The sequence below is a fragment of the Lutra lutra genome, chromosome 3 (assembly GCF_902655055.1).
Source record: "Lutra lutra chromosome 3, mLutLut1.2, whole genome shotgun sequence".
NCBI lineage: Eukaryota > Metazoa > Chordata > Mammalia > Carnivora > Mustelidae > Lutra > Lutra lutra.
The window spans coordinates 83,155,447-83,172,024 of NC_062280.1; the positions used below are offsets into that span (position 1 = coordinate 83,155,447).

At 44.1% G+C, this 16,578-nt stretch overlaps 1 protein-coding gene across 1 annotated transcript in view; it reads right to left on the bottom strand.

The window, feature by feature from the left end:
• Window positions 1-16,578, bottom strand: part of KIF5C (kinesin family member 5C) — a 158,299-nt gene that overhangs the window by 92,556 nt on the left and 49,165 nt on the right. Inside the window, exons 2-3 of the mRNA XM_047722402.1 lie at window positions 12,045-12,135; window positions 4,496-4,569 (exon numbers count right to left, since the gene is read on the bottom strand). Of these exons, the coding sequence (XP_047578358.1) occupies window positions 4,496-4,569; window positions 12,045-12,135 (165 nt within the window). The remainder of the gene's footprint in view (window positions 1-4,495; window positions 4,570-12,044; window positions 12,136-16,578) is intronic.

A 16,578-nucleotide genomic window follows, 5' to 3' on the forward strand; every position in this document is an offset into this window, starting at 1 on the left:
TACTTCTCATAGGCCGTTGTAAACATAAAATATTGGGCCCCGCAGGCTCAGGACTGTGTAAATTGCTGGCAGAAATGACATGGACTGTGAAAACACAGATCTCTGTCCAGTCAAATTTTGTGATACCACTGGGCCAATCCACCTTGGAGATCTGAGGAGTGCCCCCCATGCTCCCCACAGAACCCTTCAATAATCCATCATAATCCTTTAGCTTCTACTCAGTGGTCCACAGACAAAGAAAGATAAGAGATAATCCAAAAGTCATTTATAAATGACTCAAGTCTGTTTCCCTAGATGCTTTCCCTCCCAAAAGATTTATCTTTCAATTGATTCCTAGCTTATACAAATACTGGCATCCCTTTGTTTGCCTTTGTCAGGGTAAGAAACAAGGCAGAACCAGGGATGAGTCTGGGACACTCCCTGTGTTGTTTCCCTGAGGCCCACACCCAAAAATCACATGAGAGAGCAGCACATGTGTATTTGGAGAAGGCGGAAGGATACCTCCCATTCCCATGGTTGTAGAAGTACTACTCAAATCTACCACAGGTTTCCAGGCTGGAATGCTTGATCTAGCTCATAAACCCAAGTGTGGTGAAAACTGAGCCTTCATGTTCAATCAACTGAGCCTGTCAAGACAATCTGTGTGTGTGTGTCTGTGTGTGTGTGTTGGTATACGTGGTGTACGGAGTGGATGTGTGTGATGTATGTAGTATGTGGGTGTGAGTGGTGTTGGGGGGAGTTTTGATGTGTGTGTTGTGTATGTATGAGATAGACAGGTGTTTCATAAAGGTCTTCACTCCTTCTTGCAAATAAAATACACATCTACACATACGCAGTAGTCACCTTAGGCAATGAAAGGTGGTAAAAAAGCAGAAAGCTGTGGAAATTCAGAGCACGGGAGAGTCCGTTCCAGCTGGGGTGGTATTGGGATGGCTTCGTTGAGGGACGACAAATCTTGAGAGAGGAGGAAGATGAGGATGGGCAAAGGGGATGCAGCAGGGATCCTGAGAGGACAGCAATGTGGCCCAGGAACTGAAGAATACTAACCGAGGCTACCTTCCAGATAGCCAGGACAACTTCAGTTGGCTGAAGGATTGGGATGGATTTGGGTAGCAAAGGAATGTCCCACTTCATCATCCTTTTTTCTCTCAGAAAACAAAAAGAACATTTTTATACTTGTATCCTATATAATCCTCTTCAAAAACTTCTCCCACTTCTGAATGTGGCCTTCTCAGGGCATGTATGAAAGAAGAAACCAGACGCAGGCCATCAGCCACAGAACAAGACTCCCTTTGTTCTAGCCCCAGGTGCCTCCTCAACCTCCCAAGCAGGATAGTTTCCTGAAACACTTAAGATGGGAAAGCAGGCAGCCTGTCAGCTCACACGAGAACCAATGCACTCGAACAGGCTCATTAAAAATCATTTGGCAGGCTCAGCCCAGCAGTGGGGGGTTGCACCATTCCACGGCTCCAGGTGTCCCTTCGGGCAGAAGGAAAAACAGCGTGTCTCCATCCATCTAAATCTGTGCCAAAGAGGGCCACAAAGCAAAGGCCAAGGCCCACAGAAGCTCTTCCCAGCACCACAGGCCAAACAAAGGTCCAGCCCCCTCTCTTCCCCATATAGCCAGCACCCCCAGCAGCCCTCCTTCGACCCAGCCCTGGAACACTGGCTGCACCTGCCAGGGCCCAATGCATGCCAGTGTCCTACCAAGCCTGGCATCAGCACCGTCGTGTTTCCTATTTTTACTGAGAATCCACCTTAAATGCTGCATCTTCAGAAGCTAATCTTTCCAATTTTATGTAGGCTTATCTGTTTGTTCTCCTCAATAGAAGGTAATGGAATCACCACTGGATGTCAGACCAAAAATGAGGGGATTAAAATGAAAAACAGCTTTAAAATGTGAGAGCTCTGTCCCTTCAGGGAGTTAACATCCCCTTCCAAAAGCCTTTGAGAGATCACAATGTGTAATTCCAAATACATAAAATCCGTTCAGATGGTGCAAGCCCTGCAGGGTTTGGTTTGGTTTTGTTTTGTTTTTTAATTTAATTGCATTCTGGGGTCCTGGATTTTTCAGTCTCCTACAGTCTCTACGACTTCAGCTCGGGGCTTCTCTTTTCCTCTAAAATATCCCCTACCTTCTCTTCAATCTATAATTACTGGACAGAAAGAACCAGACTAAGTGTGTGTGTTGGGAAGGGGGGTGTCTAGGAAAGTTCCCAACCCATTCCTTCCTTCTAGGATCTTCGGAGGTCATAGTAAAGAAAAACGCCCCTTGCAATCAACCTTTTAAAACTGATGTGGATGAAAAAACTACAAAATTTGCCTAAATTTACTGTGAGAGTAACCTGCACAGAAGCCAGTTCCCCTAAGGTCCCCAGCTGAGCGTGCTGCAGGCCTTGTAAGGCTCGTGCTGTGAGAGGCCCAGGGCTCCAGGCGCCCACATTTAACAAAACACCTCCTATTTTCATTTTAAAGAGCTGGCATTTGTCTTTGCCATCTCCTTACACCCACAGATTCGCCCCTCCCCAACACACACACACACACACCACAAACTATGATTTTACTCTGGGGACAGGTCTCTCCTTTGATGGTTTACATTTTAAATTTCTGACATTGAGCAAATACCTTGTATTTTCCAAAGATGAATTAATCCCAAAGCTAAAAAGGTCACTCTTGTAAACAGTCCCTATGATTTGGGGGATTCTAACTACCGCATTTTCTGTTGTTATTGTGTATATTGTTTTGTAATGTTCCAAAAACCTAGAGACTGATGGACATCATCATGAGAAGCACCACCCCCACCACCATGCCTTATGACCTATGAAGGAGCTTTTGTCATGGCTACTGGAGTTGCTGGTACTTGGGAAACACAGAACTGCAACTTTGCTAGTGCCTGGAAGGTTAAGGGTTTGGGGTCCAGTAAGAGGCAGGCAAGAGGATGGTGCCTGCATCTCCAAGGGGTATTGCATGAGAACATGAGATGCAGAGAAGAGCGTGACCAAGGCTCAGGTGCAGGGAACGGTCCTGCTCCGCCCAGAAGCAGTGGTAAACAAATTTCATGCTTCCTTTAATCTGTGCGATCTCGGAGCCACTGTCCCCCACCCCCCCCGAACGGTTGAAAGTGAGTCAACACAACAGAAATAAGATCCCCCAGAGTCACACGCACACTTAGAATGTGTGTGAACAGAACATCAGAGCCCCAAGGGTTTTAGCCTTGTGCCTTTGAAATCTCCTCTTCAATAGGAATGATTCATAAGCTAAACCAGTTCTGTGGCCAACGTCTCTCAGTAACACTCCCAGGAGGGAACCGTAAATGAAAATCCTAAGCTTGAAGGATCAAGGATTCATCTTACCCTGCTGCTTGTAAGCTGAATTCCCCAAACTTCCTCTGCACAGTGTCTTATAATAACCACTCTTCTACTTCTGCTCACCTGTCAGGCGGGCCCAGGTATAGAAGAGTATCCGGCCCTGAAGGGCTTACAGGAGGCCATGGCAAAAAATCAGGAAAAGAAGAGGTAAAGGGGGCCAATTTTATCTGTAAACGTGTCTTGTCTGGAAGACAGCCACAGGCTCCACAGCCAACACTCTGAGCTGGGCTCACACCTTCACACCCCCACAGAGGTCAGGTGTGCACGCTAATGACAGAGGAGGCTGCATGCTAGTTCCTACTGTGCATGCAGGGGGCTAGGTACACTGGATGGCCCAGCCCACACACAGGGTTGGCCACCGTCACCTCGAGGCTATCAATTTAACAAGTGTTTTTATCGAACCCCTCCTAGAGGAACAGCCGCTGTTCCATGCATTAGAAACATGAATAAACAGGTGAAGAAGACAATGATGATCTCTGCGCTAGTGACACCTACGCTTTATAGGATGGTGAAATTTTACCTAGTTGTAGGATCTTTTGAATTTTCAACCCAATTTGGAAGCTTAAAATTTTGTGAAATCATCCCCTTTTAAGCACTGCCTGCAATTAAAAAATACATATAATAATTTTTTAAAAAAATATAAAAACACACAGTGTGCAGGCAGAATAAAAATATGTCTCTGGGCTGAATTTGGTCCATAAGCCAACTTCTTTGCATCTATGTCCTACGGTTTTTTATTTCCTCTGAGGAAATTCGCCTCCCTAGAGTGGCCCTTCTTAGCATAAATGATTCTCACAGCAGACTTTCTCAGTGAGATTAGGGCCGCAGTCCCTAAGGATACTCACACTACTGTTTAGTTTACTGATGAGTATTTTAAAAGAATGTACTATTACCATTTTGAGAGAGCCACCAACAAAGGATTTTCTTTGAAATTCTGAACTCCTGGGATTTTATTATCATTATTTTGAAACTCCACAATGTCAAAATGAATTGGTCAGACATGACCGGTCCCTTTACTGTCTCTCTCTCACATCACAGTCAGGGGGCTGCAGGCACCCGAATGTGGCTGGTCGTATAGAGCTACTGAGCCACTCGTGGGGATGCTTCCCAGCACGCTGCAACCATACCTCCATGGTGTGTGTCTTTCCTGACGAGGTCTGTCCATAGGCAAAAATCGTCCCATTGTAACCTTCAAGGACATCTGCAGGCAAGAAAAAGAAATTAAAATTAACTCATTACTTTGATCGTATGCTTGTGTTGGTTCCATATTTTAAAATTACATATTCCAAATGGCCCATCTCATTTTTCACACAAATGATGTATTTCAACTACATTTGCATTTTAAGTAGAATTGTGAGATAAAAGCAGAAATGAAGGCCTCCACTGTTCCCCAAATAAGAAATGTAGTCACATTCCTACAGAATATATTAATGAAGAGGCAAAAAAAAAAAAAAAAAAAGAAAAAGAAAGACACACTCTCTCCCAGTAACGTCAATATTAAGACAGATATTGAGCAGTACACTTCCTTTTCAGCAGAAAGATACTCAAGTTTTCTTCTCTAAATTGATCTCCTGAGATCAGTTGGAGGAAGAAAAACATTATCCGTGTCCTGACTCTCTGGAGTGAGGTATAGAATAGAATTTCTTTCCCAAAGATCTGATTTGGGTCAGTTGAAATGCCGGCGCAGGCGAGCTCCTGGGGGAGGTTTTTCAGGAAGGCGGCCCGGAACCCCTTGAGAACGGAGCTAGTCCAGAACTGGGGAGAAGGACAGGGCCCCACTCTGTAAACCCAGGCACACAGGGACAATCCGATCAGCGCGGAAACGCCGGGGCCCTCAAAGTTAAGACCTCTGTTTTATCAGTGACGGTGCTGGCAGGATGGCCCAGGCCCATCAGCATCGGGAATTTCTTTTAATTACACAATGAGCACACTGTGCAAAGCCCCCCACTCGGCAGGCCGGCTTCCATTTCACACAGGGACAAGGGGAAGCATGCGGACAGATGCTGCTCCACACTGGAGATTATCTGTGGGAATTCCTTCAAAGCAGCTGAGGTGATTAAAATATATTTACCACTCGTTTCCCTCAGTCCTCCTTCATCTGCATCAAATCACCGAAAGATAAATAGTACATGATTAATATCCCTGACCCAACAGCTGTACATAAAGGAAGGAAGTCTCATTCCTGAAAGGACAGTGGGGGGCGATAAGAAATGTACTCACATTCTTACAGAATATGTTAATGAAGAGGCAAAAAAAAAAAAAAATGTGGCAATTCCCTTCACCACCTCTCTGAGGAACCCCCTACTGAGGTGTCCTCTTTCGGCCCCTGGCTCCTTCCCTCATAAGGCCAGGCCACCAGCTCCAGCTAGTTCAGGCCCTGATTAGGCTGGTTTGTTTGTGGTTTTGATCTCTCTGAATTTCATGCCAGTTAATTTTTGTTGTTTTGTTAGCTTTTCTAAAACTTTTTTCAATTTACATGTTATTGATCTGAGGTTACTAGAGTGTGAACTGGGGTCACAAAAGAAAGGGGATTTTCCTTCAGGAAGCTAAAAAAAAAAAAGAGAGAGAAAAATTCAGCAGCAGAATTTTTTTTTTTTTTTTAATCCTAGCAGCCCTCCAGAGTTTGTGTCAAGCTATATTGAGAGAGAGGAGGGAGAGAGAGAATGTTCACACATATCAAACTTCTGGTAGTGGTTTCCTTGGGAACAGAAGCAAAAACTTGAAGACCACAATGTAAGGGCTGGGGGTTCAAGCTTCAGTTTTCACAGAAATGCCAACTTGCTCAGAGAACAGATTCAGAGTGGAGAGCCTCTAAATGGCCATGAACGCAACGTGCTTTGAGGGACACAAAGAAAGAGGCTCCCATCCTGCGGCTTGTACCTTTAAAATTCTATATTCGTGGCATAAACAGCTCCGGGCAGTTGGAATGCTAGCCACAATCACAGCACTAAAGCTTCTGTTTATCAGAAATCAAACATCTCTCCCTAAACTCAAAGGGCCTCCTTACCTCCAGCCCCGGTGTAGGAGGCACTCTGGGACCTACCAGCCCAGGCATTATTAGATCCGGGGTAAGGAGGCCAAGGCCAAGGGTCCAGCTCCCTCTGCTCCTTCTCACAGGCCTCCGGCGACCCTGCAAGTGCACATGCGCGCAGAAGGGGGCGCTGAGCAATGTGCGGCACCCTAAAGAAAACCCAGCTCAGAGTCAGAGCCCCACGGACAAGAGAAAACCCGGCACATTTCCTCTACTGCCACCAAGCAGCATGACCGGTGCACCTAAATTGGGCACTCCTGGACAGGGTCCACACCTCTAAACCCAACTTCCCTGGGCAGAATGCACAATCCTACTAACTCCTAGTTAGCTGCTGCTGCCAGGACTCCTGCAGGGTGAGGCCTGCGACACACACGGGAAAACAAGAGCTCAGGGAGAGCACTACTTGTCTTAGAGCAGGGAGCTAAGGAACACAGGAGGCTCTACTTGGAGAATCCTTGACTGTTTGTTGCTGCTATTTCAACACGGAGTGCAATTATTATTATTATTATTTTTTGTAAGGAAAAGAGAGTACATAAAACTCCATCAGAACAAATGCTGCTTAGTCTTTGAAGTACTATTTACAGTCATGTTACAATTAATTCATTGTTGCAGAACCTATCTCTAGTGTTCAAGGCTGAACAGAGCCGATGCCTTCTTTCAACTCAACTGTGACTTAAATGGTTATTTTTTAAAAAGATAGAAAAAGCTCTTTGAACCCAGTGTTCTCAATTTTCTTCCAAACTCCAGGTTGTAGGGGTTGGTGTGTTTACCCAGTCTATGTCTGATTATCAGGGGAGAGGAGAGGCAGGAGGGAAAGTGAGGGCACACTGTGCTTTTGGGTTGGACCGCTGGGATGGAGGAGGCCAGAGCACACGCCCAGGAAAGCAGGATGGGAGAGCACCACGATGAGCCACACAGCAACCCCCACCCAACCCTAATAGAAACAGCCCACAAAAAGGCACTTTCATCACACTGAATGACAGTTCCTGGGCCCAAGGAAAGCATTTGTTTCAGAGCCTCTCCCGTAGCAGAATGACTATTTCTGTGCACCAGCCGCAGAGCCAGGAACCAGCTCAGCCAGACAGAACCTTGCTTTGTGACGGGCTCTGGCGTGATATGACCTCAGCTCACACCACAAAGCTAGTGGCACCCACAAACACAGCACACATCCATCCGGCAGCCAAGCAAACCCAAAGAGAGGTTCTGCAGCAGGTGGGAAGAGCCTTCTCACCTCCAGAGAGGGGGGCGAAACTTGAAAATACTTCTCGCCTCTCGCTATAGACTTCAGAAGCCAGTTTTCCACCCTAGATTTTGCTAGTTCTGAGTCCAGATGTTCCTAGAGCAGAAGAGTTAATTCTACCGTTGGGTAAGAATTTGAGGAGGATGTAACCATACAAGTTCCTGAGAAGGCATGGCCTCGTACCAACTCCCCAAATGAAATGGTAGCCTGTCAGTGGCAATAGTGACAGACAAGTCATCCCTGCCTCGGAGCCCTAACTAAGGCTCTGGCTGTCCAACAAACTACTCAAGTAGGCCTATGCCTCGAGGCAGCCCTGCTGAACACTAGTGGCAGACCAGAATGGTGGGCCAGCCAGTCTGAAGGGAAGGGCATTCCTGCATCTTCAGAATGGACATGCATCTCACTGTTGGGAGACAGGCAGGGCCACCCCAAGGCCACCCTCCACAATCTCTCCCTCTCTCTCCTCTCTCCTTTTCCCGTGGCCATTCCTATCCCTGTCTTTTTGCAATGCTTCGTTAATAGTCCATGTGGCCTGATAGAAAAGTAACAACTCATAAATAGTTACTAAATGCTCATTATGAGCTCTCCAGAAGAGTGGGAGCAGAATAGTGCAGAAAAATTCAAGGAAGACAGGCAAAACTCAGGCTCAAATTCCAGCCTTACCAACCCCTAACTGACCTGGGCGAGTCATCTAACTTCAAATCCCTCTTTAGTACAATGGAACCAATAATGCCCATACCTCATAAAATTGTTGAGACTTAAAATACGATAACATACGTAAAGCGCATAGATGGTGCCTGACAGATAACAGTACCCAAATAAATATACTTTTTCTTAAGAGGCACATATAATATAATAAAACATATTTATAGTATCCTGAGCCTGAAACTTGTCAGTGAATCCACATTGCCTGGAGGATAAAGCCCATCCAATTCCACCGAATTCTGATCTAGCCTATCTTTTTAAGTTCTGGCCCCTCAGTACCTTGTAACACTCTAATAGAGTTGCCCAAACAAGCCATATAATCTGTGTCTTATGATTTTGCTGTTCCTTGTGCTTGTACAGAATGTAGACATATTCTACAGTCTACAGGACCCAGCCTTTCCAAGAAGCCTTCCTTAATTCTCTAAACCTCATCCCCATTCACCAAAATCAGTCCCCTGTGACTTCCTTCCGTGGTTCCACAGCATTCTGCACACAGCCAGTTTAAAGCATGTATTCCCCACAGGTACAAGAACTATGGGTGCCTTCGTCTCTTTCCCTATCCGTGAAGCTTTCTGCAGACAGACTTTTTTTTTTTTTTTTAAGATTTATTTATTTGACAGACAGAGATCACAAGCAGGCAGTAAGGCAGGCAGAGAGAGAGAGAGGAAGGGAAGCAGGCTCCCTGCTGAGCAGAGAACCTGATTCAGGGCTCGATCCCAGGGCCCTGGAATCATGACCTGAGCCTAAGGTAGAGGCTTTAACCCACTGAGCCCCCCAGGCGCCCCTGCAGACAGTCTTATATACCTTGGTGACTCTAATCCCTAGCAGTGCTTACTCTACATGGTAAATACTTACTATCTCTGCATAAAGGAATGGGTAAAAGAAACAACCAAACAAACGAAGCCTAAAGAAATCAGATCTAGAAAACAAGGAACCGCCTCCTCTAGCCCTGTACAGTCCACATCAAGTTAATCTGAAAGGCAAATGCCCAGAGTGACTTCTGCAGAGTGGGAAATAGTTCCCCGTACTTCAACAATAGCAAGCAGTAACCATGGTTTTTAATTCCTAGCGCGTCCACAGAAACCTTCCTATTTACCATGCTGAGAGTCACAAATCCTATAAGCTTTTCTGGAAGAAACAAAGAATTCTACATACTCTTTCAGACAACATTTTGAAAAACACACACCAGACAAAGATGGGAATGTGGGAGGTACCAGAATTCTAGAATCAAATGTTTGAAATATGTTTTGAAAACCCAGTGAAGTTGAAGGGAATGAAAAAACTGAGAGAGGAAAAAAGCTATCCAGTTAAAAGGAGTCTTCCTGATCTCAAAAACGTTAAGGGTTCAGAGAGCCTTGAAAGAAACGCTTGCAAGTCCACTACATTACCATGACTCGTGGGGGCTGCGGTGGCCTTCAGAAGTTATCTGATTGAATTTCTGGCCTCTAGAAAGAGAGACCCCTACAGTGCCACCTTCCTTTCCTGACTTAAATAGGGCTTGTCATGGCAAAAGAAACCTCAGTTGTGAGCTGCCTGGATGGCTCAGTGGGTTAAGCGTCCGCCTTTGGCTCAGGTCACGGTCCCGGGGTCCTGGGATCAAGACCTGCGTCGGGCTCCCTGCTTAGCGGGAAGCCTGCTTCTCCCTCTCCCACTCTTCCTGCTCGTGTTCTCTCTCTCACTGTGTCTCTCTATCTCTGTCAAATAAACAAATAAATAAAATCTTAAAAAAAAAAAAAAAAGAAACAAAGAAACCTCAGCTGTACCTATTAACTATTCTAAGGAATTTTTTCTTATACATCTGTGTTTTACCTTGCTGGTGCAGAAATAACATGGCCACTTCCCCTCATGCTAGCCTTGGTGGGTATTAAAAAAAGTTAAATTAGGCCTTCATCACCCCCCATTAGTTTCCTTCCAAGGAAGAAGAAAGAACTCTTTGTTACAAAATGAGTATGCTCACATTACATTTACAGCATCTGAAAACTATCTGTTTATCATATCATGTCAGAGCCTAATGTTACCCTAAGTGGTTTTCTTTGTGGCTCACCATATATTGGGCCTCAAGTGACCCAGTTAGGTCACATCTTCACAAGAACTTTCCAAGGACTGCCTATTTCTGACATTTCATACTACAGAAAAACCCAAACACTGAAAGAGACCCAACTTCTCTAGTAATGAAGACTGAAAGGTTATGATTGTTTGTTAATCACGGGATTTTTGAAAAAGGGAGTGCATCCATCTCTAATTACAACATCAACTTAGAGATGTGTTGAAATGGACCTCATGCTTAGCACAGTACGTGGTAAATACTATTTGGTTCTGATAATGGAAGGGGAGAGAAAAAGAAGGAAATTATGGCTCACATGTGATTAATCTTACTTTAATAAAAATAAGGAAGAGTCTGCTTATAGAGAGAGAGAAAACATTTTTAGACAGGAAGAGATACAAGAGAATAGAAGTAGAGAGAAGACAAACATTACCACCAGATATAGGCCCACAGTATTAATTCAAGAAGAGCCCAAATTCAGGCATGTTTTTCTCTTCTGTTTTCTGTATCATCTTCCTGTGAAGACCTTCAAAATCAATTGATGTCTGCAACAGGAACATGAATAACCATACACCTCAGTGAGGAACATTACGTGCCGTCTCCCACGCAGGAGCCCAGGGTCAGAACTAATCGAACAGATGCACCCAGGGTTGGCTTTCAGGAATTTCAAATACTTAGGTTAGTCATCTTTCAAAAACAAGCACGTCTTGCATGACAAGGTGCTTTTTGAATTGTTTTTGCTTTTTTGCTCTTTAAATCTACAGCTACCTATAAAGGTGGAAACATCAGGACATTTGAAAGCACAGGGGCCGTAGCATTCAGAGTTGAAGGTTAAGATATGAAGATGAAAAACAAAGTAGCAGGAGATGCCCCTCAGTTCTGGCCAGATGGCGAGCTCCCCCAAGGCAAGCTCCAGCCTGCCCCTGATTTGAAAGGGCAAGGTAGAGCGATGTGTAAATTGCTTCATCTCCCTGCTGTTATTTTGACGCAGAACCTTCAGGGCCAAGGCCAGTCCCAGAGAAAAGGGCTGATCTCTGAGATGGTTTTAGGCTTCAGGCTATCTATTTGGAGGAACAAATGTTGGTATCTGAGTGGAAAGGTGGAAAGTGGGTTAGACAGAAGTATGTTTAAGAAATGCTGAGTAGCAAGAAGAGCTCAATAACCAACAAGGCAGTGTGATTTTATGATGCTGTAGAAAATTCCTTGATGCCCGAGAATTTTCCACGTGTAAGGCTTCTCCCTGAAGAGACAGATGCCCAAAATGAATCAGCCAAAAACAGACAACTGGAGCATCAGAAATACATATATTTTTGTCTCCTTCAAAGTAAAAAGGAGGTCTTATACCTAAAGCAGTATTTTAAAACCATTACAGAAATAGTGTGACCATAGCTTTTAAGCTTCTAGGTGGCAGAATAACTCTGCCAAAAAGGTGACAAAAGAAATAAAGAAATTTCCTTGGCAAGGAGGTATAGAGAGGTGCGAGAACTTGCTTGACATCATAGCAAATCAGAGTCAGAGCTTGGGCTACAATTCAGTGTTGCCAATTAGCAGGCCTCTGCTTATAGTCAAGGCACTTTGAGTCCTAGGCTGCAAATATCACTTAATGTTTTTAATTACTCTGAAAGGCCGGGGAGGAAATAAAGAAATAGCACTTACCTTTGACAATTTGCTTTGCACATGCATTGTAAACCTGCTCTTGGGTCGTGCTGGGAGGCAGCACTCTATCGAAGACATATGGCTTCCCTTGCTAAAAAAGATGAAAGGAAAGGGCAGAGAAAACACATTAGTAGTTTAGGAATAAAAAGCACTAATAGTAGTTAGACCACAGGCACTAAATCACAAACCCTATCCTTGAAGGCATTTCCGTACTAAGGCTAGGGAATTACTACATTGCAAATCCACCCAGACAATGGGCATATGTGTTTTGCATACTGAGAATCTGAGAAAGAAAAAAAAATATGTTTTGTTCTTTTTTTTTTACTTAAAACACATTCTGATGAAAAGTGGGCTGAGGCTTCATTCATTCATTCATTTTGTGAGGCTTCTTCTGAACCAGGGACTAGACTAGAGGCTAACCCAATCAGAAAACAGCACACCTATAAAGCATTCAATCAAGTGTGGCAGAAAGCTAATAAACAAGAAGGCAAACACCCAGGGAAACACAAAATGCCTAGGTACAAAATAATGGGACAGAGGGGATGACAGAGAGAGCCAAGCAGGCCTCTATGAGGAAATCCCAGTTCAGTGGATCTTTAAAGGATCGCAGAAAGACAGAGGCAAGTGAAGAGCCATGAGAGAACAGAGCAGACCTAGCAGAGGTCAGAGCAGGCAGGAAGGGGTCTGGAGTGTTCAAGGAACCAGAGGGTGGCACAAAAAGAGGTGAAAAAGGAAATCAGGAGCCACTTAATACAGGGCACTGTTAGCCAAGAGAATGTGCTTGGATTTTATTCAATGGGAAGACAGCATGATCAAATTTAAGAAGCTGCTCTTAATAGGAAGATATTATTGTTTTGTATCCCAAAGAATTCCAGTGCTTGCTTTATATGTATACGTGATGCCTTAACTCAGTGGAGGCCTCCAAGTCACAGAGGGTCCTTCTGCACAATAAATCAAGTGACTTCCCCAGGTGTAAGATCTTAGGGTTTGGTCTGACACTGGGCTGTGTGCCATTCAAGGCAGTAATGGTCAGAAGGGAACGGAAGCAGCTCTGTCCTGGTCTATGTGAGCCCTCACCCCCAACCACTTAACGTTCACCAAGGAATTATTGGGTGTTTATATGCCAGGTACAGTTCTGAGGACCATGGAAAGTGGTGGCTGAGACAGACATAGCTGCTTCCCAGGGAGAACCACCCCTCTCAACAGTGCCTTCTTCCCACCACCACCACCACTACCCAGACAAGGGGTGGTCCCCCCCTACCCCTCCCACAGCCTGATCCACCCTCGCAGCCCTTTATCTTCATTTCCCCCAAGTGGTTAGAGGGGCTGCAGGAGAAGGGCAGGAAAGAGGAGAGCCCAGAGTCTCCTTCACCCTGACTGACCCTGTACCTCCTACATGTGGCTTGGACACCAGGAAACTCTACCCTAGGGCAGTCCTGCCAATGCCTCAAAAAGATAACTGCACACGAGGGACCCAAAGACAAGGCTTGTTACATCCTATAATCTTCACACAGAGGTACGCAGCTGTCAGACTGGCTTGGTGTTTTCCTCATTCACGACCATGGTGCTGCACATAGGGAAGGTCCTATGCTTCAGGCGTTGTTTGAGCTTTTAGTCTTTGAAAATGGGATTGAGCCAGCCAGATAAATGAGCTACTTCCAGTTTGGTCTTAGAAGAAATGGGTAATTTTGAGGTACCATAAAAAAACTTATTTAAGTAGCCTCCATGCCCAACATGGGGCTTGAACTCACAACCCCAAGATCAAGACCTGAGCCAGAATCAAGAGTTGGGTACTTAATTGATTGAGCCACCCAGGTACCCCAAGATTTTATTTCTATAAAAAGCAGCAGAATCAGTCATCTTGTTAAAATTATGGAAAGGGGTTATTTTCCAATGTTTTGTTCCCAGCATGTCTCATTCCATTAGCGAACCAAGTATTTGACTGAATAACCAAGAGAACGTTTCTTACCCCTATCTATTGCCAACTATCAGCCCACTACATTCCTATTAGCCTTATCTATTCATAAAATTAACTAAATGTCAGTAAACGGTCAGAATAAACATGTACAGAGTTTGCGTATTTGTCATCCATTGAACCTTCTTGAAAGAAACTGTAGCTTTGCTTAATTTCAAACAAACCCATTATTTCTCCAAACTTGATAAGAATCACCAAAATAAACCATCTTATTTCCAGAACAATCATGATTTGGGTTTTGGAGAAAATGCACTTACTACAGCAGAAAAATGGCCTATTAATTTGTAGTAAATTGTACAAAAAACAGAAGACCCCCCCAACTTTGCCCTTCAATCTAAATTGTTAGATGGAGTACATTATATATTCACTTGAAGAGAGACCGAAAGCAAGAAATCTCCATTACTCATTTAAATAATATCATTTATCAAGTGACAACCACAATACAACAATTTTCCATAAACTGAAGTTAACTCCCAAACAAACACTGCCTTCGAGAAGAGAAAATTTAGAAAATGATTTGTTTTGAGGCTTCTCATCAGGACTGGAATATAAAGAAGTTAAAAACGTAAGTGTTTTTGTCTTTTCATACACTGAGTTGGCTACATAGGCTTTTAAGTGAACCTTAGACTCCTGAAATTAAAATTGAGAATTAAAATTTTGTTACAGATTCTTTTCAAGAACTGATTTGTGGTCTAGTCATTCGAGCTATATATAAAACAGCCATTTAACAAAACAACAACAAAAAATGACTCTTTGCTGCTTTGGTAATGGTATGAAAATCTCACAAACTGTAAAAAAGACTTCAGGAAACCCCCTCTCTCCTGGCCCCCAGGAGAAGAGAGTCTCCCTGTTTCTGAACCCACTGTGGCTGACGGTTTCTGTGGACAAGCCTTGGAAGCAGCGTGCTCCGGCTGTCACTAAATGTGCAGCTACGGAATACATCTTTCAATTAACGTTTTAATACGGGTGCTAAGTGCTAACAGTCAGAACTTAATGGTGAGGGCTCTGATTACTCCTGGAGACACTTTCCTTTCCAGGCTCCTCATCAGCATGTGGTTCTGCCATCTCTCTGGCTACTCTCTGCCAGAGTCCTTTGCTGGTATCTCTTTCTGACTTCTAAACGACAATGTGTCCCAGACTCAGACACCTCAGCCTCCTCGCTGTCTACATTCTTGAACTTCACATAATTTAAATGAATATTTCAGGCTTCAAATCTCACCCATGCTCCAGATTCACATATTCAATCACCAACTGAACATTTCCACTTGGATTTCATTAGCCATCGAAAGCTTAACTGACAAAAAATGAATCATGTGTAAGAGACCAAAATCATCAAGTGTGTCCCATAGATTCCATATCCCAAATATATCCCAAATGGATCACAACCTCAGCCCACGCCGCCATGGTTTCTCATCTGGACAGCAGCGATTGTCTCCTCACTGGTCTCCTTGACACCATTCTTGCTTCTAACAATCCAACTTCCACCTAGCAGCCAGAGTGAGCTTTCCAGAGCTATAAATCCGATGGTATCAAATCCTCCCTTAAAAACCTCCAATGGCTTCTGTTAGACGAGACCCTCTTCACCCCCACCTCCTGCATTCTCTGATGCCTACTACAGTGTAGCCCACTGGACTTCTTTATCCGTTGGCTCATTCGTCAATGGATCCCATGGCTCAGGGCCTTTGCTCTTCACTTCCTTCCCTTTCAAACTCTCTCACCGCGGGTCTTCACTGGCTCACCCGACATCTTCGTTTGGTTGTCTCTCGATCACCCTGCAGATGTCCACTCTACTTCCTCCTCCTTTGAGGGCTTCCGTGCTCCTCATTAAAGCAGTCCCACCCCCTGGCATCACTCTCTATCACATTAGCCTGTTCAGTTTGCTTCATAGCAATTAGTGTGTGACCTATTCTCAACCAATCAAATGAGCCACTACAATGAAAGCATTTAAGTAGCTACGATGGAAGCCATATACATGCCAAGAGCTCACTGCATGTAAGAAAACCTGCCACAATTTATGAAAGGAATCTGAATGGGACACACACCCTGCATGTACATTACAACTAGAAATGAAATAATCCAGCTTTGCCACAAAAGTCTCCACAGACAGCAGCTAATTGCAAAGGAGCAGTCTAACTAATAAATAACTTTACCAGGATCACAGGCAAAAAATAACAGCAGATGGTTCTTACATTTTTATAGTTAAAATTTTAAAAAAAAATCAAATCACTTCTTATCAAGTTGTTGAGAGCAAAGTGTCCATGAACCATATGGCCTGCCTCTTAATTCACTTGACCCATTACCCAACAACCGTTCTCCAGCCTGGAAGGAATATTACTCTGGGAGATGGAGGAAAGCAAAAGACCCACTTTAGCATTTAGAAGATGAGCACCAGGAGGGATGTTAAGGAAACTGAAATTAATTACCCAAGAAGAGGTCATGAAGAAGTAATCTAATAATCATCTCTAAGGCCAACCAAGGGTTGGGACCAAAGACTCCCAATGATTTGAATGATTTTTCTATTGTTACTAAGAAAAGAGAGAAAGAAAGAAAGAAAGAAAG